Source organism: Sinocyclocheilus rhinocerous, unplaced genomic scaffold (genome assembly GCF_001515625.1).
Source record: "Sinocyclocheilus rhinocerous isolate Xijiao unplaced genomic scaffold, SAMN03320098_v1.1 scaffold2382, whole genome shotgun sequence".
Classification (NCBI taxonomy): Eukaryota; Metazoa; Chordata; class Actinopteri; order Cypriniformes; family Cyprinidae; genus Sinocyclocheilus; species Sinocyclocheilus rhinocerous.
This window is the reverse complement of record NW_015662928.1, coordinates 170,141-193,480: the sequence shown is the minus strand read 5'-3', so window position 1 is coordinate 193,480 and position 23,340 is coordinate 170,141. Positions and strand designations below refer to the sequence as shown.

The window sequence follows — 23,340 nt, the reverse complement described above, 5'->3', positions numbered from 1 at the left end:
TATCAACATTCATACATGTTAGTATTGTAATTTTACTGTTGTTCTGTAAAATAAAATAAAAAGTAAGACAATAATAATGATAATTATCATTACAACAGCTCTGTTAGTACATTTATTATAACATTCACACAAAGTGTTCAAAATAGGATCTGTAATATTTTCTAATGTTTTAAAAGAAGTCTCTTCTCAGCAAGGCTGCTTTTAATTGTACAGTAATACATGCCTGATTCAAGAAGGGGGTCTGATGGCCAAAAAATAAAATTTTTCTAACTTATTAATTTTAAGTTAAATTGTGCTTTGTTGGTATAGTGTCTGCTAGAATGTTAAAAATGTTCAGTGTTAAATATTTTTAAATTGTTGTTTTGTAATTGATTTTTTTTTTCTTTGAAAAGCAAGACAAAACAGTAAAAAGCAAATTTTGGCTATTTAATTTATGCAATGGTGAAAAAAAATTTGGCAAAATACACGGGGGAAAAAACTCATTTAGTATTCAGTATTTGGCCTTCGGCTCAGTGTTTCATTTTGTTCGGTTTCGGCCAAGAATTTTTTTACCTATGTTATACTATGTTTTACCTGTGAATACTAATTACCTATGACACCACCACCAAATTAAGCACCACCACTAGTCCATAATTTTCTTCATTTTGTTTAATATGACAAATATGCATTCATTTTCATTCAAACATGTTTGCCAGGTTTCAGTTCTAATAACAAATTTCATAATATAAAATACTCAAATTAATGATATTTTGTTAAAAGTGTAATTGTTATGCTTTCAAGATCATGTAACAAATAAATGCATCTTTGTAAAAAGCTGTGGCTGTCCAATTTTATGAAGTTAAAATGATTTGTTTTGGAATGTATATAATCTGGTGAGTAAACTATAACAAAGACTATAGAATATCCAAAACGTGTCACTCGTATTTAAGTTTTTGACTAGGTGTGCAGATTCCTTTTGGTAACTAATAAATCTTCAAGTATTCAACGCTGCCCACATAATGTAGTTTCCTCTAAACAAGCCAACATAAAAACAATATTCTCACCCCACTTGCCTTCACAACATAATTTCCACATGGAGTCAATTACAGTCCCCAATCACATAAGACAAAACGGCGATGAGTCCCGTGAGAATCTGTATGCTAAGCCAGAACCTGCGGCACTCCTGATACAGCAAAAAGGCTGAAGTGAAGGTTGAATGCCTGGTGCTTGATTAGAAAAACAGACATAGTGCCCCTGAGTGGCACAATCAAGACTACTGACCTTGATACTCCACAGGCAGACTCAAGGGAAATGAAGCGGAAAACAAACCCAAGAGATGTCATTTCAGTACAGTGCTGAATGAATGCAAGCTTTGACTAATGGGTCTCAGAAATGATATTCCAGACTCTACGCTAACATGACATCGAAGCTCCAGAGGTACCCTGGTACAAGCACATAGTGCGGTGAAAAACATGACTGAAGAAAATATATCTCATCAATAAAATATTGACTTCCTTAATGAACATTTACAATCATTTCCATGCTTATAGCACCTAAGATGCCAGTGAACATTATCCTATACTTGACTTCATAATCTTTCAACAAAATGAAATAACTTGCTCGGACTCTGAAGCAACTTTCTGCTCAAGTCACCTAGGCCACATAGGCTAATGTAAACCAATAGCCAAATATGTACACTGTCAGGGAAAAAAAAAATGCAAAAATTTTAATTTTAGGCAGTTTGTCACTGGGGCAGTGCCCTTAAAGGGACAACTCTGTATCTTATTTACCCCTAAAAGGCGCATGTGAGTACCCTGGAGTAGGGTAAATAGGGTACTAAAGTAAAACGACAGAAAGTTATTTAAAATTCTAATCATATTTCATAATATAATTGTTTTTACTACTAGGAATTCTAATATGTACCCTTAGCGTACTACTATGAACCTTATTGGAGTAAATGAGGTACAAAGATGTCCCCTTTGATGATACTGACCCAGTGACAAGCTGTTGCCCCTAAAGGTATAATTTTTGCACATTTTAGTGTATTTAGACTTAAGGTGTGTTCAACTTAAAGTTGCGCTGGACAGACAGATCTGTGTATGACATCAAAGTGCAGTGAGAGTGATTAAAGTGCAGACGACTCCTTATGATTTTAAATAGCTCTCGCGGTACTTTGATGTCATACACCGATCGGTGTGTGCAGCCTCAGGTCGAACACACTTCTTGTATTTAGGCATCACATTCTATCCTCCATTCTGGCACATGATGCCCATTTTCTCAATCCAACTCCAAATATATAAAGTGCCACCCTATATGTTTTTTTGTTAAATATCCAGTTTCACTTGAAAATACATGACATTACATAAGTAAAACGAAAGTTACCCTATTGCACATTTTTCTGCTGGCATCACCTAAAACAGTGATCCTCAAATCTGGCTCGCGAGATCCACTTTCCTGCAGAGTTTAGCTCTACCCTAATCAAACACACCTGAGTTTGCTAATCAGTGTCTTCAGGATCATTAGAAAATCACAGGTAGGTTTGTTTGATTATGGGGTTGGAGCTAAACTCTGCTGGAAAGTGGATCTCGCGAGCCAGATTTGAGGATCACTGACCTAAAGTAACTTGACAATAACAGCTATAAAATGCTCTGAGGGAATTCTGAATTCCAAAAAGTAAAAACTGAAGTGTAAACAAGTGAAAAGGACACTTACATATGGAGCTGAATCCAAGCTCTCTGTATTTACCACGACAGGGGAAGGATTTGCCTGCAAGAGAAAACAGTCCAGTTAAAGGATTGATTTCAGCACATTTCCCATTCCATTTATTTCCATTCCATTCGTTGTGTTCAGCAGATGAGGTAACTAGGAAAAGCCATGTTAAGCATCATTCTATATATCAAAGATATATTCACTTACTCTCCACATGACGCTACAAATACTACCACTGGCACTCACACCAGATTAACACAGTGCTGCCAGCATACGTACGTACAAGGCATTTTATACTGCAGAACATGCAATGCTGAAGCATGAATGCTATTTCCAGCCAAAAGTAGCCTAAAATTAAATCCACTCTCTCTCGCTTGCTCAATCTCTCTGTCTGTCTTTCTGTGGGGCTTTCCACTTCCTCCGGCTGGTTGACACGCAGATGCTATTAGTCAAGGGGAGCCGTAGTACTTTCCCCGACTCTGGGGCTGATAATCCTTCAGGCCCATCAACGAGCAGCGGAATGGCAGGGATCAAGAAAAAATGACCAACAGGAAGATAGCAAAATAATAAGGTAGGGAGGGGGTGTAGAGGGAAAATAGATAAAGAAAAAAAGACCTGTGACGTTGATGAAGAGATGACAGCGGGCTCCGCAGGGACAGTGGAGATTGGGATCACAGGGATTATGAGAGTGGAGGGTGGGACAGCATCTGTCTGCTGAACAATAGCATGGAAGGGGAGAGGTCAGGTCACATATATATATATACACACACAACAACATAACATTGCACAGCACTGCATTGGAATCACCACGAGGGGTGTCTGTAGGAGTGTGTGAGCGAGATTGAAGCAAATGGGGTCACAATGGGGAGCTGCAAGACGCTCCGTTTGTGATTACTGAAGAATTCAGACAAGGAGAGAATGAAAATGAGCATGTGAATGAGAACGGGACCATAATCCACACAGCTGCACATGGTACAGTTATGAAGACAAACTGTGGCTGCATATATCTGTATCGCGCCTGCGCACTGTGACTTCCACAGGATAGCATTAATGTTACTGTCAGGATTTTTCTTTGTGAAAGCTACATGGGTCTCTAGAAACTGCTTTTCTGCACAGCAGCACCACAAACGCTCCTGATATAATCAACTAAGCTGTAAAACATGTAAAGTCACTCTAGTGCTTCAGTTTTTATAGGGTTACATATTCATATTTTTCAGCTTGTTACAAATTTGTTATATATTGCAACAAAAATATTTGTATGAAGAAAATTTGCAAAGGAAACAAAGGGATAGTTCACCCAATTATCCATCCATTCCACCAAAACTTTCACGCTTCAGAAATTTCATGAAGACATTGTAAATGTAACCCATATGAACTGAGCAGTTTAGTTTATGTCTTCTGAAGAGACACAATTACTTTACATGATGAACAGATTTAATTTATATTTATAAACATAGATCAACACACATACATAAAGCACATAAAATATGACAAGATGAAGTACAAATGTGCTGGCTTGACACACAAGAACCAATGAGGTTTCTCATGTGTAATGGCTGAGCTGCCATTGACCATCTATGATTTGTTATACATATGTGCGCTGATTGATGTTTATATGTGAATAAAAGCAACAAAAAAAAAAGTTATGTTTCAAAGATAAACAGAAGTATTATGAGTTTGGAACGACATGATGGTGAGTAATTGATAACTGAATTTTCATTTTTGTGTAAACTATCCGTTTTAATGTTGAGCCACGGGGTACTTTGCTATGGAATCTTCTAGTCCTACATAGATGCAGATGAAGTTGCAGGACTGGAACCTACTCTATGCAAACGCAAACACTTCTAGCAACATAAGCAGAACCTAGGGCTGGGCGATTTTTCAGATTTTATAGATTGAATAGAATAGAAATATTACCAAACGTTAAAATTAGACACTGACAATATGCTAATGTTAACAGTAAAGAGAAAAGAATGACCCAACCGCATGTCGGCGCACATGATTAACCGCTCACATGTGACCCGCTCTGTGAAGAACCATAAGTAGAATATATCACTGGGTGCCATTCACACAGAATGCACTTTTGTGTTGACAAAGATGCGACGCAGGCAGTGAAATAGGAAAAAAATGCAGGAAGATGGGAGTTGAACTTCTTTTAAATTGAGTGCCGCGTTTTTAGAATGCTGTTTCATGCATGAGATGCTGCAAGAGACGCGAGCTCAACAGTCAAACGCACCCATGTTTACATAGAAAAAACTATGGAAAAGCAGTGCAATCGAATAAAAACCTGTAATTAACTACTACTGTAGGTATGATATCTCATGTTTGCATCATGGTGACAGGCTGAAAGCCACTGTTCATTGTTTTTACAGAACATTTATAGTTAAAGGTACAATAGGAGATCTTGGAAAATGCTAACTTTAGCCTGATAGTAAAGAACTACTACTGTATGTCTGATATTTCATGTTTGCATCACGGTGACAGACAGAAAGCTGCTGTTGTTTTTACAGAACATTTATAGTTAGTCTGTTATGCCTTCAGTCATTTTGAATTTGAATTACCTTGACTTTTGAGAATTTTTTTAAAGCATTTTCCTTGTATTATTTCTGAACAAATAATATGTATGAGACAAGTTTGTACAAGATGTAGTTGTAGTTGCATCATGCATCTTTTCTGCAAAGATATTTAACAAGTGATTTGTTTAACATTTACATCATGTTGACAACTTCATGTGTGGTGCACATGGAATAGAATTTTCTTTAACTAGAAGGTTAATAAAGAAAAAGTGAATCATGTTGAATCATGCTGTAGTTACATTTTCAAGTTAAAAACTAGTTAAAATCATAAAAATCGAGAATCAGTCAAACGTTCTGAAGAAAATCGAGATTTTATTTTTTTGCCCTATCAGAACCCAAGTCATAACACAATGTTACATAGTTACAACAATGGGTGCCATAGTAGGAATTAGCATCAATTTCTTTTTCAGATCTTCAGGTCAGGTCATGTCTTGGCAGAGGAAGTTTTAAATAGTTAGTTAAAAGTTAGTTAAACTGTCAAAATATTTATAATGAGTGGAATATTGGCATGGACATTTGAGGTTAACTGTAATGCCACCTTGAGTACTGAGGTTTGTTACCCCCACAGTACCAGAGGAACACATGTCAAGTAGGTTACAAGAGGCATTTGCTGGCTAAGCGCCTGCAGTTGTGTACTTGTATAAGTTTGTGGAGTGTTACTGAGACTTGTGCTACTTGTTTTCTGAGCTGTGTGATGACAAGCAGAGGAATGAGCTTTCGTTACATATTCATGTACGAGAAGACACACACTGTAACAATATGATGGCAGAAGTCCACGTCACACTCTGACATCCAGCCTGGAGAATGGCTTGGAGGAGTTTGGCTTTCTCTGACACAACACTCGCACACCACAGGTGATACTCAGCCAATGATGTACAATATGCAGAGATTTCACAATTAACTCTGCAGCCATCTAGAAAGAAGGCACTTGAAGGTATTTCACTCAGTCGGGCTTTGAAGTGTGGCCATATAGGATTTATCTGTTTTAATTCTTAGTAAGATACACTGACATTTTACCATGGAAAACAGCTTGGAATTACTCAATGAATTCCTTTGGACAAATCTGAAAGCAGTGATGCCATTTTAAGCAGAACAACATCTGATTGTTCAGGAGTAACTCCTCTAGTGCTTGGACAGGTACAGTGTGTTAATATTTAATTCAAACCAATGGGACACATGCCCTCTTAGATTTTTGAGCCAAATGGATTTTGAATGCAGCTTCAAATCAAAAGCAAGAAAAAATATATTTCAAATAGGGCTGGGCGATATAGCTAAAAAATGTATCAACGATATAATGTTTCATATTGTTCGGTATCGATAATTATTGACATTTTTAATAACCTTTTTTAAAACAAAGAGCAATAGAATTTTTTTTTTTAATTTAACCACTGTATTTTTAAATTAACCCAATTTATTGAGACAAACAACAAATATTTTTTGTTTTAACAGTAAAACACAATAAAAATTAAACAAATATCTAATTTCTGTTTTATATGCAGATTAAATAGATCTTAAAGGGGTCATATGATGCTGCTAAAAAGAACAGTATTTTGTGTATTTGGTGTAATGAAATGTGTTTATGCGGTTTAAGGTTAAAAAAAACATTATTTTCCACATACTGTACATTATTGTTTCTCCTCTATGCCCCGCTTTTCTGAAACGCGTCGATTTTTACAAAGCTCATCGGTCTGAAAAAGCGAGGTGTGCTCTGATTGGCCAGCTATCCAAGTCATATTTGTCCGTCTAAAAATGCGCTGAATATGCATCTGTGTAAATGGCTTGATTTCGGTTTTCACCTAATCAAGATCTTCTCCACTTTGAGCTTCTATATTTCTCTAATATTTTGAATGCATAACACAGCAGCGGCGCATCTCGTGGGCTAGACTAACAAAACATTAAAATGCAACAACGTCACTCACATCATTATCACCGCATCTCGTGAGTCACTTTTGACGCTCCCTGACGCACTCCTAACATTCAAATGCAAATGTTTATTTTAAATTCGACTAATATTCATTTTTTATTCACAATCTCCTCGTCACAGGCAGGCACAGCACTCAATCTGCGTCACTCATAGCACGTGCCTATATCGAATATTTTTTATATCGTTATCGAAGAAGGTGTACCGTCGATAAATATCGACACCGTTTTATCAACCAGGCCTAATTTCAAATAAATACTGCTCTTTTGAACTCTCTATTTATCAAAGTAGTAGGAAAAATGCATTACAATTTCCGAAAAAACAAACAAACATTTATTAAGCAGCAAAACTGTTTTGAATAATAATAAATGTTATTTCAGCGCTAAATCACAATATAAGAATCATTTCTGAAGGATCACGCAACACTGAAATCTGAAGCAATGGATGCTGAAAATTCAACTTTGCCATCACAGAATAAATGTCATTTTAAAATATATTAAAATAGAAAAGTTATTTGAAGTTGTAATAATATTTCACAACATTGCTGTTTTTATTGCAGCCTTGGAGAGCATAAGAGACTTCTTTCAAAAAATCTTATCAACCCAAAATTTTTGAACAGTAGTGTATAAAAGCACACATACATTGGGTTTACTTGACTTTAAACAATACTGATGGTACTTTAAATGTTGTGGTGCCTAAACCCCAAACATGTGGTCTGCACAGAAACTAAAATTAGAGCTTGTCAATAGCATTGACTGGAGTCCCACTTTAAAGCTCCTCTATAGACCTATAATTGTGGGATTAATTGCTCTAAATTAATCTAACACATTAGCAGATTCAAAGCTTGGCATCTACCTGACAATAAATGACATTCGAAAAGGAAAAAAGATGAAAATATATTACACAGCAATCCAATAAGCTAAGACAATATAAGGAATGCGGGACTGGAAAACCACAAAGAAATGCAGTAACAAAACAGAGGCACTCTGAGACACTAAGAGGATGACAAACAACACGTGTTGTCAATGAAAGACAGACACCAGTGAGCAAAAATATCAACTGGAAGACCACAATTTCCACACAACCACTGAAAGAGATATGTCAGAGTCATCAAGATCAACAAAAACGTGACAGAGCACACCAGTCATGAGTCTAAAGGAGGAACCCAATTTAATAACATCAAGAAGCAGAAAAGCATCCTGAGGCAATGATCTAAAAATGTCTAAACGTGGAGCTGCTCCTTTCTCTGCTCTAACTTACCTTATCAAATGACACAGAGGGCCAAAGAGAAAACCTGTCCCCCGGCCCGCTCACTTTGGCTGTGCTCTTAGTGGGGCTTTTCTTCACACTGTCACGCAAATTGAGAAACTTGGTCCTGGTTTTTCCTATATTTAAAGGCAGGGTGCAAGAGTTGTAGCTGATGGGGTGGATGGAGCCCTCTTGGGTCATCATCTGCTGGAGATGCGATTGCTTGAGGATGGAGGTGGACGGCGGGTTCTGCCTGAGGTTGACCCGCACATGAGAGGCATTCCTCTCACAGCTGTCCGCTCTCCGGCATCCGTACTCATGGCCGGAGTAGAAGGTCGTCATGGTCGACACGTGAGCTAAATGTGAGGAGACGGCGTTGAATTTTAGGACAACCAGGTCGATGATGAGAAGGCTGCTGTATTTTGATGCAGTGCCTTGGCAACAAACAAATGGCGGGAAATTCAGCATAGGCTCTCACACGTTTGCGTGCGTGATGATCCTCTTGCGTTCTCTGCATCTCTTTGCATTATCATACCAATTAGAGAGCACCAATGGGCAAAGGCATCAGGCACGGAGTGGCTTTTTCCTGGCATGAATAATCAATGCTGAGCTCCGATTCACATACAAAGACTCACAGAGCAACTGTAACCTAGCATGAGGGGGATCCATATAGTAAACAGCTCATCACCTACAAAATTAAGAATATCTGACCTCCTTGCGTTCCTTGAGTCAGCATGGGGGATCTTTTCTGTGATTGCTGTTGTGTGTGATCATAGTCAGGTTGCACTAAATATTATATATAATTTAATCATAACGACTATTTATTAGATTTTGATATTTGAAATTCATTTTTGTTCAGTTGGGGTCACTCAAAAAGAAAATAATTCATATAAAGCACCACACAAACTAAAGCATATTGCATATGACCACTTTTGTGACAGATGGCTTGCCATAGTGTATTATTAAATATTATGAATAGATAAATGGCCTAGAATAGCTGCGTTGACATGACAACTCGGGTGATTGGATTGGAGGCTGATTTTATAAGTGGATTTGAATTGATGAGTGAGTACACCAAGCTGTTAACAACCACTGCTTCAGCATTTAGAGTAGTATGTATGTCAGCTGGGATGAACTTGAATATAATGAGCAGGTTAAAGTGCAGTTTCACAATGTAATATTACAGTGCCACACACAAAGCATTAGATTTCGGAACGAAGAAGAGAAAAACCAATCTATTCATTCATAATTTGAAAAGTGCTGCTTTTAACCTTTTAAATCTTCAAGAATATGTAATAATAATAATATTAAGATTATAATGTGTCCCGTGGCTCTCTGCAGACCATGTTTTAACCAACTTCTGGTTATTTCAGCTGCAGCTGAGGGGTTTAATCCAGAATTGCAAGGATGTGGTCAGGATTTGGATCAACTGTACAGCAAGCCATTTCACCTCAGGAAGCAATGCAGTTCCAGTGCCATCTACTGGCCACACAACCAAAAATATGTTCTTGGACAATTTTGCTTTGATGATCACAACTATCTACAGATAATACCAACTCCTGTACATTTTAAATAGAACATACAAAGTATATAAAGTATACAGTTTCCCACATGCTAGGATCATGACTGTGTTATGACATAACATTAAGGTGAACATCACAAAGATATATCTGGGTCATATAAAAATCAAAATCAAAATAAGCCATTTCACCTCAGGAAGCAATGCAGTTCCAGTGCCATCTACTGGCCACACAACCAAAAAAATGTTCTTGGACAATTTTGCTTTGATGATCACAACTATCTACAGATAATACCAACTCCTGTACATTTTAAATAGAACATACAAAGTATATAAAGTATACAGTTTCCCACATGCTAGGATCATGACTGTGTTAGAAATCACTTCAGATGACATAGCACTAAGGTGAACATCACAAAGATATATCTGGGTCATATAAAAATCAAAATCAAAATCAAAAGCAATCAATCAGTTTAGTTTAAAGATCAAACCTATTCTAAAAACATTATTTTTTATATTGTGATTTTATAATGCAGTAATGAAAATCATTGTGTCTGAACTTTTATAAAAAATACTTTAAAAAATATAGTTGTCACTTAATTTATTTCTATTTAGAATTACTTAAAAAATAAAAATACAAATATACTTTGAATTACAGTATGACAATGAGATTTTTATGTCACAATGCAACAAACCTTAATTCATATATTTTTTAAACATTTTTACTCATAACTTATTATTACCACAGTACTGCTGTTGCTGCTGCTACTACTACTAATATTATTATGAGATTCACAAGTCAACTTTATTTGTAAAGCATTTTCACAATACATATAGTTTCAAAGTAGTTTTATTGAGAAATTCTTGATGTTGATGTTCACAATGCCTAAATGCATAATTGTTCACATTTAAAAAAAAAAAATAGAACTGGGCTATAGTTTGGCAAAGATAAAAAATAATAAAGCAATTGAGATTTGCTATATTTAGTGTTTATTGTTTTATGTGAGTGTGCTGTATGTGTGCAGATAATTTAGACATACTTGTAGTTGTAAATTGGTAAGTTATTTGTTAATTTGTTATATCATCATATGAGGGATCAATTTATAACAATTTGTTGTAGTGACAACCCTAATCATTATTTGGTGATGATGTGTATCACACACTGTCACAGTTAATAATAAACATAAATAACAATATTTAAGATTCTGGTCACCAATATTTAAGATTTGTCCACCCCTAAGAAGTTTAACGGAAAAGTTATTTGAAATTAATGAATTAGTTACTTGAAAGTCATGCCATAATATTTACATATTCATGTATGTTCAGAGACTTGTGTGTGTTTCTTTTAGACTGTATAAGGGGGATTCAACTGTTCATTTATCTCTCTGACCTTCAGCTGAACTGCTGCTATTATATCAAGTCATTTTCAGCTGATTACAATTACGAAGGAACAAGAGTTTGGGCAAGAAAGTCTGCTACCACATGTAGTGGCATTATTTGTGCATATTAGCATATGTGCTGATCACACAGAATAAAGTAAAGCTCACTGATTAAAGACAATTATTAGGATAACTAATCATACAGCATGTCAGCTGACAACTAACATTCTCCACTGCAACCATAAGTGCTGCAAAGTGGAGCCTCATTTGCTTCAAAGTCACTGTTATACTGCAGAGCTCGGACTTCTATCCATGAATCCATGCGATGAAACTAAGCAATTTTCATAACAACGATATTTTGATATTTAAGTATTTTTAAGAATTTTAAAAAATCATGCAAAACAAAAACTGTTAGCTCAACTGTAACAACCATGACTGAAAACCGTAGATTGGCAGTAAACACTGAAATGCACATGCGTAGCATGTTTATTTGACAGAGAGAACTTGTCATTGCCACATACGAGTCTCTGTCCAATGGCACCTCTGCATGAGCCTGCAGAACTTACCTGACTTGTCCTTGATACGATGCAATCAGTGAAGGTATCGAGGCGGGTGAGGGTAGCGAGAACACGGCGCCAACGGGACGGCGTCTGTTTTGCAGTCTCCTCAGAGGAAATACGTATGGAGCACTGTCTGAACTTGGGTCCAGATGAGCCACCATGGGCTGAACTGGTGCTGCTGCCTCGACTTCCCCTGGAGTATAGGGTGTTTCCACCGAAGATGTAGTTCATCACTGCAAATGCTCTATGGATGCACGCCAGTCACTTCTCAGGAGCGTGTCGATGACAAAGACAGGAAAACAAATCTAGCCAAAGTCTAAGAGCTTTTCCAAACAACTTCCTTAATTATGAGAGTGGCTTCCTGTGCCGGACATATCGGGGATTTCATCAGGACAAAGCCTCAAGTGTGCCGTGTAGTCATGAACCTAGAAACTCCATTCTGTCCAAGACCTACTCCGTGAAACAGCAACAACCATCCAACACTGCTTCTATTCAGACGCACCAGAGAGAATGAAGTAAAGAGAAGAAAGTAAATTTTTTTTGTACACAAAGCTAGCTGCTGTTTTTTAGCCTCAAGATGCTGGGGATACAAACTCAAAGATGGCGATCAGTCGCTGGACAAATTACGAGTTGGCACTACTTCGTTCCACTGAAACCATCTGTGCAATTCAGAGTGCTTCCAAGACAGTAAATTTGAAGGCCATCAGATGATTAACAGCTGCCTGTCCAAGTCCAAATGGGAATGTCACTCTGCCCAATCAACAATGCTTCCGAGCATAAAAAAACTGAGGCCAAGTGAAAACTGGACTCAAACATGCTTCATTCTGAAATGACGTTCAATCTCCAGTCTTCCAAAAAGGCTTTCCCATATTATCAAAAGTGTAGAAGTATTTGTCAATACCTAGACCAAAAATATATCTATTTTTTGAAAGGTATTCTCCAGGTCCGGATCAGTTGGATAACCATTTGACGTGGATGCAGTGCCTGACCTCAGAAGATGCCTCTTGCATACAACAGTTTCGTAGATGTGCCACAGGTGCCGGATGAGTTGGCTGATTTTGTCACCAGGCTCTGCCTCCACTCCCTTGGGAGCTTAAAGCCATGGCAACTGCTCACACATCTAAGAGAGCCAGCAGGATTTCCCATGCAGGTTCCGGTCCCCTGTTTTGCACCAGAAGCCACAGTAAACACACTCTTCGGCTTCATCTGTTGACATATTCATTAGTTCACTAGAGCCTACAGCAGGGACTGGATGGTACGAAAACATTATCATTCGCGTGTCAACACCATGCTGGCTCGAGCACTGTGATAGTCTTGCATGCCCTCATGTAATCAGATAAACCCTTTGCACATAAACACCACTGAATTATACTGAAGAATTGTCTTGTCTGGATTTAGCTTTAACTATTGATCTAGAGGGTAAGATGGCATCCCAAACAACAATGCTAAAGCTCCTCCCTCTGATAAGATTGCCAATACATATGGCAGGACATCAATAAAACATTCCAAATTACCTCTGAATACACTGTGTGCATGTCTAATGAGATGCCAGCCAAACCCATTTAGAGCCGCCTCTTAGAACCAAGCCGGTCACCTTGCTAACTGACATTTAGACCAGTATGCTGCAGCACTGAGCAGCATGGAAAATCCACATCGGTGGTAGTAACGGATGGATCTAACTAGGTTAACATGTTACGAGTAAAATAACGAGATAACAAAAAGCATGGGTTGGTGCAACTGTAACAGCTACTGCATGAAGGTACCGACTGACTCTTTTTACAGCGAGAATGGGCAACTGACATTGGATATCAGTTTTCAAATCTTCCATAGGTCACACAATGGAACACAAATTAGGCTGGCTATTGACAGGGTCAGACTGCTGGTCAGCTTCTCAATAGATGTTGACAGCAGAGTCAGGATCCATAGATGTTGTCTTGGCTATTCCTGTCACCACCTTTTCTCTTGAGTCGGTGTCTGATAAAAGCCTGTTCTGTTCAGGAAACATGAAAGAACTGCTGCTAATGACAACCTTGTCCACAACTGTGACCCATGAAATTTCTTTTATCAAAAGCGAAACTCAATCCATAAACTATTAATTCACAAAAATAATTAACCGGTTCCCAACTCAAATAAATGCATGGTCTAATGTAGGTCCTGAAGAGCTGAAATATTTACAGTAATAAAAATTATGACAATGTGACAATATAATTTTATCTGCTTATAAAAGCTTTAATTCAATTTTAATGCCTTTTTTTTCATTTGAGATCACATTATATCATCATGAGATCACCCGAGTGTTCATTATTCCTTATTGTATATATTCAGATTTTCAGCAGCCTCTCTGTAGCTTCTCTATCAAAGCTCCTTAATTGAGGACAGCATTTTGAAGGACAACATTTTTCAGGTATTAACTGGATGCATGATTCCACCAGAAAAATCTGCAGACTTTTTGTTGCGTTTTAAAAATCTGCATTCATCTATAATAAGATATATCTTTCTACATGTTTTCCTTGTGCACTGCATGCAAAAACAAATATGGAACATGATCATTGTTTTCTGATTTATGAATAAATAACTGTTATGAGCAGTTTCTTTTTTTAGTGAATCAAAACATGCTATGTGACCAGTGAAGTTTGATTTTTTCAAAATGAATGACTGATTTCTAATATATTAATAACAAATTTTTTAAATTATATTTTTGGTTCTTTTTTCCTTTATTTGAGAGGACTGTTGAAAGGACCACAAGCCGGGACTCTGACATGTGTCACTCGAAGCGCCGAGAACAAGGCAATGGCTCCAAAAAAAAAAAAAACTTTTACAAATTATTATTTATAAGTAAATAAAGTTACCGGTTATTGGAAATGCTACACCAGGCCCGGACTGGCCATCGGGAGCACGGGCGAATTCCCGGTGGCCTGGCGGCTGATTTGGCCCGCTGCCCCTTTTTTTTGTTGTTGTTGTTATTAATAATAATATTTTATATTTTTGCCTTCTCAATGTGATACTAAAGCCTGATACTAAAGTGCTAATTTCCGATTTTGTCATTCGATAATAAATCATAAATCGGTCTTGACTGGCAGTGCGGCGCTTCACGTCTGTTCTGCCGCTTCCTTGAAATGGTTCTGAACAGAACCGATGCGTGGGACTCGATGAAGGAGAGGAAGTGGCCAGAAGAAGCAGTGAAATGTAGCGAAATTACTGTTCAGGACTTCAAGTGCAGGTCAGTTTCAGCTGTAGGCCTAAATACGCTACTGCAGTTTTGTCTTTATTAACCTAGTTGAGTATTAAACTGCTAGCACCTGTTAGGCTATCAGGGGCACCCTATTATTATAATCATTCAGAATACTGTACTAAAGGACATCATTATCGATTGGAAAGTTACATTAATAAATTTAGCAGACAGATGTGCACATGGATTTATTGTATAGGAAGGGAGGAAGTTTGAGCAGACAGCAACACAAACATTTCACAGCCTAATAATGTTATAGTGTGTTTAGTATTAGGATTTTTCAAGGAAGATATTGTACTGATTTAGACATTTTGCCACTTTAGAAAATGTGTTTTGATATGTTTGTATGAAACATAGGTTTGTACAATTTAAAGGGTCATGAAACCCCAGATTACTTTTTCTGAGAATTTAGCAGAGGAGTTTGTGTTGTACATCATAGACAATGACAATGTTAGCATCCGATAATTTTAACTGTTGGAGAAAAACGGTTAATTTTAAGCCTTTTTCATCTTCCGGGTTTAAAATCTACATTGTGTTGACGTCACAATTCAGTACATCGATGACGCATCGGTGTCTATTAAATTATTCATGAGACTGCGTGTTCTTATCCAATGAGAAGACGCTTCGCTTAATAATTCACAACAGCATGTGTTGATTTGCTATGACAGACGCTTCAGACTGTGAGATCGCGCACATTAACTGAGAGAAACGTTCATGGATCGAAGGAGAGTGTTTGTTTTTGCTTTGTAATAAGAGTTCGGCACAAACGCGATTCATTCACTTAGTGAGTGTAACCGTTTTTACAGCTCCGTGACACAACCTGTAAAAAGGCTTATATAAATGCCGCAGAATGAGCCTTAAAAGTTATCAGAGGTGCAACAGCGCATTCATATATGTTTCCGATGCAGAGTGCAAATGGCTGTGCATTTATTTGTGCTTTTAACTCGATGGGAGCGAAATGAAACTGTCTGAAAGCAAAGCTGTGTGTGTTGTCTGTCTCACCTCTTCCCCCTCCACTCGCAGCGCACCATGCCCACTTTTTTAGCGTTTTTTAAAACTGTGGAGAGAACTAACTAGTGCTGAAACAGGGGGTTTCATGACCCTTTAAGTCATTTTAAGATAAATAACATTCTGTGATAACAAATTGCAATGAGGTGGTCATTTTGCAACAAGAAGGACACAGTTCTAATCCTAACAGTAGACCTGCTGGTGAAGAAGTGATAGGTACTAGAAAAAAATGGAGATACAGAGATATTGGAGAAAATGAAGAAAAGGAAAAGGGAAGTGAAGGTGCAGTTCAAGAGACAACCCTTAACCCAGACTAAGGATTTAGAAATTTTTTATGTGATAGCCATTTAAATAATAGGGTTATCTGTGGTTTCAGAATTTGTAGGCTATATACAGTGTATAGGCTATATACAGAAAAAAGGGGCCAAAATTGTACCTTTTGGGCAACAGCTTGTCACTGGAGCAGTACCCTTAAAAAAATGTCTTTTTTTTGTTGTTTTTTTTACCCCTAATAGGTACATATTAGTAACTTATGTGTACAAATTACTATAAGGTATACTAATATATATTGGGGTAAAAAAAAAAAGGTACAAAAAGATCCTTCTTCTTTTAAGTTTTTTTAAGAGTTCCAGTGACAAGCTGTTGTACCCCAAAAGGTACCATTTTGGCCTCTTTTTTCTGTGTGGCCTAGATGAGTGTGAGATTTCCCGGCCTGAAATTGCGTCCCAGTCCGGCCCTGTGCTACACTTATGCTACATTTCTCTAAATAGTTTACATAATTAACATAAAGAAAACTGCAATATTCCCAATGAATCTCAATTAAATAAAATTATATCAAACAGAGAGCTTATAAATCAGAATGACTAGGAACGACTAGGGAAATCTGTACCGATGACCAGCCCTTAACGCCACAAATATGTGGATATTTGTTGAGTTTTCAGAGGAATTCTGTGTGCAGATTCCACAGAGGCCTAATGCTAACAGAACATCTGTGGACAGCCAAACACTTGGATTGTTTATTACTCTTTTCGTAAATGAAACATGTTTAATCTACCCTTTTTGGAATCCCATTAAGGTTACATTTACTGACGTCTTCAACTTGAACAATGACTTGTTATCTGCAGGGTTTTATCCAGATAATGTAGCAGTTACATGATTTAAATGATTAAAATGTAAAGAGGCCAATTGCAAAGTATTTTGTGTCTTGATAGGGACTGGAATGTATGTACACAAAAACAAGCAAACAGCGCCTTCCAACAACCTAGCAATAGGTACAGCCCAAGCTATCATGGGTATTTAAACATGTAACATGCCTTTGATAACAAATTACATGCATCATTTGGTGACTAGGGACCATAACAGTACATCTGAACAGTTAAATGAGCTTAAGCATTCCAATGTGTTCAAAAACCATGATCGGATCAGTGGCAAAGCATCGCTGCCATTCACATCTGTAACGTACATGCTTTGTGCAGCGCACACCGTGTGTGTGTGTGTGTATGTGTGTGTGTGTGTGTGTAAGACACTGCAAGCACTGCTGCATGACAGAGGCACGCAGGTTGCCAGGCAGCAGAGGGAAGAGATATGTGCTTTCACATTTTCTCAACAAACACAATGACGTGCCAGACATCACACACTCATGCAGGTTACTGCCACAATGTAATGCAGAACAATACTCATATTTCACACAACAAAACAAATGACTTTAATATGGCCTTACGAGACAGTCAGTCAATCAGTGCCTTTCAGACTCCATGACGTATTAACAAAAAAATTACGCACCTCTGCTTTGTTAATGCACCTAGCTTCGCAATCTTAGGCATGATTATATCGTCTATACTGTCTTTTGAGTGGAAGGACATTTTACTTGTTATGAATCTGATTAATGCCACTGCAAATGATGCACAATAAATTGTTTTATACATAGCAAATCAAGTAACTTATGTCAACATCGAAAACTAAGTTGAAGCATTCATCATTTGCTTTACCGAGAGCAAGTTCTGTATTCACTGCAGTGATTGACACGCAGCATTTTCTTGTTGCGGAGTTCCAGACCTACCAACAAGTGCAGATGTCGCCTCTTGGTTCTCCTTAGGGTACCCATGATCCGGCGACCCATCTTTTTAGCATACCACACTGTGTTGAGCATTGTGGGCTAAGGCTGGAGTGTTCGTGTGTGGGGTTCACGCTCCGGTGAAATAGAACTCGTTTCTTGACTCTGACCTGCCCCCCTCCACCTCTTCTTACGCCGGCATCTCAAAACCAATTTCTGCACATAGTGCGTGCCGGCGCCAAAAAAATACGGTGCAGGTACCTATAAAGAGCAGAACGTAGGGCAGGAGAAAAAAAAAACAGGCTGCCTGACGCACACAAACTGCTGCAGAAATAAAGCGCTTCACAATCGGTGCAGCCCCCTGTAATAATACTCGTTTCACCTTCTCTCTATCTCTCACTCCTGTGGCTGATGCAGTTCCTGGCACACTGATGCGATCGCGGCTGTGCAGTGGTGGGATGTGAGCGCAGTGCAGACGGCTGCAGGTGCTTGTGTTCGTCTCTTTCAGATCAAAATGAGTCAGCAGGAAGCTGAGAGAGTGAAACTGGGTGCTTGACTAGGCTAGCACTGACTGCGCTCCTCTCTGATTGCCTGAAAGAAATTAGTCCACAGGCTTGCGATGCAGACGTTACTCCAATGCTGTGCCTCTCTGGCTGCAGTGTCTATTTGCTACACTGTGATAAATGAGAAGACGATGTTTTCCCCTTTTTCCTCAAGTTGTCTTGGAGATGAAGCAGGGTAACATCCTTCCCTGTGCCTGTGGAAATTCCTGGGTTGTAGGGGACGGCGCTATGGCACCTTGACCTCTTCGCATTCGTCGTGCTCTCCTGATGCTTTCTTGAATGTGCGATCAAGCCATTCAATTTTGCCACATGGGGAGATATATCAGGACTGACGTCACTGACGGGAAATGGGAGGCAGCTCAAGGCTCATGATTTGTATGAGAAAAGTGACTGAAGGACACAGGCTCACCTCAAACCCATACCAACACCTCATTCTTAGATGTGTGCGGCAATAAAATGCTAATTGTTTTCAGGCCTGAATAAGCACTTCCACCTTATAAATCCCGAGACCAGATAAGTCAGTCAAAAACAAGAGTCAACGAGGAATTTGCTATTCATCTTATATAATGACCATTTCATGCAGTAATCAGTTTTTAATTGAAATCTGAAAAAGCTGGAAAAAACATTGGCCATGCTCTGTGGAAGCAAAGGTGCTTCCATGCATGACGGCATGCACCAACAGATAACGAATGCAACAGCAAAGCTATTGCTTGCAACATATATAGCCAAACAACTGTTGCATTTAAAAACACAAGTCTATCATTTTAACTAGAACCCACACGTGTAGATTCTAGCAGGCTCATGCACCTATCAAAATTAAATATTGCATAAATACAAATAGGAAAGACAATGAGAGGTACAATGCAAGATCTGCACTGTACCCTCTAGTGTCACCATTAAGCCTGTTTGATAAAATGTATGCAAATCATCATGAAACAATGAAAAGCTGCATCGACCAGTCACGCTGATCACATGGAGATGACCTACACCAGTCCGCACATGACAGCCATATGACAAAGACAGAATTGGCAAGCTGCAGGTATTACATCAGAAGCACATAAAGATGTTTGCCAAGTCAGACGGGAAACTGTTACCTGGACGGTCACAGGACTTTGAGGGTACGGGTTGGAGAGGGGAGTAGTAGGAGGCGGAGGACTCTCCTCATTCACTACAGTGGATGGCCCATCGAAGATGCATTCCAGCGACTCAACCTACAGAGGGGCATTGAACTCACTGTATTACAATACAAGCTTAAATTGAAAGTGCCTACAATTCTCATCATGAGAAGATTATAAAGAGAGACAGACAACAGAACAAAATGAGGAGTAAGGATCTAGAGCTAGGGAATGTTCACCTTGACAGAATTTTGGGGCATCATATGCATGTTTGAATGACCTATGATACCCAAAAATGCAGTCCCTAAGCTAGGCAAGCTCACTAGGTTTTGAGACAAAGCCAGAGAGTCACCAAAACAGAGAGTGGTATGATAAGGATGCTTAATTTGATGAAACACAGACCATATATATTTAGAGGTTGACCGATTGATCCGTTTTGACGATTAATCGGCACCAATAGTTGATTGCTGGAACTATCGGCAAAAATCCATACCGATAGTTTTTCCGGGTTGCGTCCGTTGTTGGAGTGGCTGAGAAGGGTCCGCTGTCATTAGAAAGTACAAGAGCGTCCTCTAGAGGCAGAATCACTGACGTCTCGTGCTATTTGTTTTGACTCGTGAGGCTGCGTGCTGCACAGAGCGGGACAATTCAGACGCGGATTTAAAACAGACAATGAAATGGTGTGTACTTTGTTCATTCCTCTAGTGCAGGGGTTCTCAAACTGGTGGTCCGTGACTCATAGCCAGGGGGTCCGCAAAATAATTTTAGGTCTGTATGATTTTCGCGATGTGGAAAATGCGGAGGGAAATCGCAGAATCCAATCATTCAAATAGAATTTTCTATATAACGCAGAATGTCGCGGAATTTGGCAAATCTTGAATGATAAAATCTAAAGTAGCGCTGTAGTCTTAATGAAATCGCTATAAGGATTGTATGTATATATTAAAGCGCATATAATAAAGTCTGCATGCTCTGCGCGTCTCTGAGTTTCGTCTCTGAGCCGCAATTTCATGTTCTACACACATACTGAAGCACGCGTTGCGCTCATGGTGTTTCCCGCTTCTGTTGTCTCACTATATGAGGATATAAACACATGAACTTTATTTTTAGAACTGCTGTGAGAGTCACTTCACCAGCAATTCACCATTTCCTTTGAGAAAACTATTGTCATATCATACACACACACACACACACAGAAACACAAAGGTCTTCACGACAACTTGTCAAAATAAAAGTCCGGTTTAAGCTGAAGAAATTTTGACAGAAACATATTACTATTGTACAATAGAATGTACGCCTCAAAGTAATAAAAATAATAATAATATTTCTATAGAAATAATCACACAATTCTTCTTCCATGTATAACTCTTTCCCCGCCAGCATTTTTGAAAAAAGTTGCGAGCCACCGCCAGCGATTTTGATGGTTTTCACTAAAATTTGATGGCCTCCAGTATATTTTGCTGTATGAATATTTGAATATGCAATACACCAAAATAAAGATCAGAGCCTCTACTTTTAAACAAAAAAAAATCTGTTTTATTCTAGCTTAATGCATTTTTTTTTTTTTTATCAACACTTGAATATGGGTAGGTTTCATAAAAAATGCATTATTTTGACCAAAAAGGTGAGAAAATCACATTTTTATCAAAAATTACATCTGGATAATATTCAGTACGATTATCAAAGCATAATCCAGTAAATCGCTTCCATCAATACCTCCAAAGCTTGCACAGACATATGCCACTTCCTGGATCAACATTTTACTCTGTAACTTTATGCAGTTTTCATTTACATGCTGTCTATTGCTGATGATCGCATTATTTTTCATATGCATCGGTTTACATAAGAGATCACTAGTTTCTCCATCTCATGTGTGTTTTTGTTTGGGAGGTTTTGTACTTGTTCAGAAGATGCGTAATAGCGCCCCCGAGTGTATAACAGTGAAAACACGAAAAGCCGTAAAAACTTATCTTTGGCGGGAAGCGTTTTCTTGTAAAAGACGAGATAACTCGTCAATAGCGGGGAAAGACTTAAGTTTTAACAGTAAACCTATGTTGTGCAGCACTTTGTTGGCAAAAAAATGTAAGTAATAGTTACATTTTAATTTGATTATATTTTGAAAGTTAATGTTTTGACGCCTTCATCTTATTACCACCGTTTTTGATAATAAATTTGTATTAAATCATACACATAGAAAAACATTAAAACAGGCAACACAGAATTTCTTGAATGAATGAACAAATAAATAGATAAATAGCATTTCATAGGGCCCTATTATTGTACAAATAAATAAATTGTTGTTACATTTTATAAGTTTTATTATTTCAATTAATTAGATGTGCTTTTAGATTACTACAATTTAATTTAACCGTTGAAACAGAGTCCAGAAAAATTAAACCGTAAGTTCCAATGGCATCTGAGAGTACACACTGCAGTAAGCATATACTTAAATCACAGTTATAATTATGAAGGGGTCCTTGGAAATTTTTCTCCGCTGTAAGCGGTCCCTGGCCCCAAAAAGTTTTTTTGTCCAGTGTGCTTTTTGTTATTTTGATTGAATGACCATCAAGCGCTCCAAAATAAAAGCAAAGAGTGAGAGTTTACATAAAATAAAATATACATATGTATGTAATTTCAGTGCTATGGCCTTTGTGTAGATGTTTAAACATGGCCATTTTTAAGCATGACTGTTTGAATTTATATGAAATGATAAATGATATGATTTATGTAGAAGTAGCAGTATTTATAATTATTATTTCATATTAATATTTTTATTCTATTTAAAAAGCATGTTTTTTTTTTGTTTTTTTTTTTAAGTAAAGCTCAGCACTATTTAGTTTTCATTCAGTATCCATTTTAAAAACTATAGGTTGATTAATCTGTTTTTGGCTAGTGTGGTCCAACCTTGCTATCGGTAAAATCAATCGGTCGACCTCTAATACACACACACATATATATATAAAAAAATCACCATAATGGAAACATTACTCCCAAATGGCAATTATGAGGACCATGAAGACAAATCCATTAATTTATGAAAAGATTCTTGGGACAGAATGTCAGCCTTTAACCTAAATGGACTAGGGGTGCTCCGATTGATCGGCTACCGATCACTATCGGCCGATAATCACGTTGGGATGATTGATCGGCGGTCTCTAAAAAGGCAGATCTCAAAAAAACGATCTCAAGCTGATGACGCTGCCGTGAGAGGTTTGGCACGACATGCAGCAGCACCGTCTCAGTCTCTCTCCGGCACGGGTGAAATAACTATAATGCTGAAGGTGAGGTACTCACCTTCATATTTCTTCATTAAATAACTTTAAATAATTTGAAAACCTCGTTTGAGACGTAATTTCACAAACACCACTATTAAACCGTAAGTTCGTAAGTCACCACTCGCGCACGCGCTCTCTCTTTCTCTCTCAAAATACGCAAATGTCTTCAAATCACCACATCGCGTCTGTCTATAAGCGAGCTGCAC

General features: G+C 38.0%; 1 protein-coding gene across 12 annotated transcripts in view; it reads right to left on the bottom strand.

Annotated features, from left to right (window-relative positions):
* The window catches only part of LOC107728401 (discs large homolog 1-like protein), a 126,480-nt gene that overhangs the window by 34,685 nt on the left and 68,455 nt on the right, over positions 1–23,340 (bottom strand). For 4 of the 12 annotated variants that reach the window (XR_001638469.1, XM_016538543.1, XM_016538545.1 and 1 more), the window contains 3 exons: positions 19,839–19,955; positions 3,304–3,402; positions 2,692–2,745 (listed from right to left, as the gene is read on the bottom strand). Coding sequence is in view for 11 of the 12 variants with exons in the window: in XM_016538543.1 (XP_016394029.1) it covers positions 2,692–2,745; positions 3,304–3,402; positions 19,839–19,955 (270 nt within the window). In the remaining variant the exon portion in view is untranslated. Of the gene's footprint in view, positions 1–2,691; positions 2,746–2,895; positions 2,997–3,303; positions 3,403–8,445; positions 8,834–19,838; positions 19,956–23,340 lie in introns of those variants that run through there. The other 8 variants (XM_016538546.1, XM_016538548.1, XM_016538544.1 and 5 more) reach the window with 7 other exon arrangements.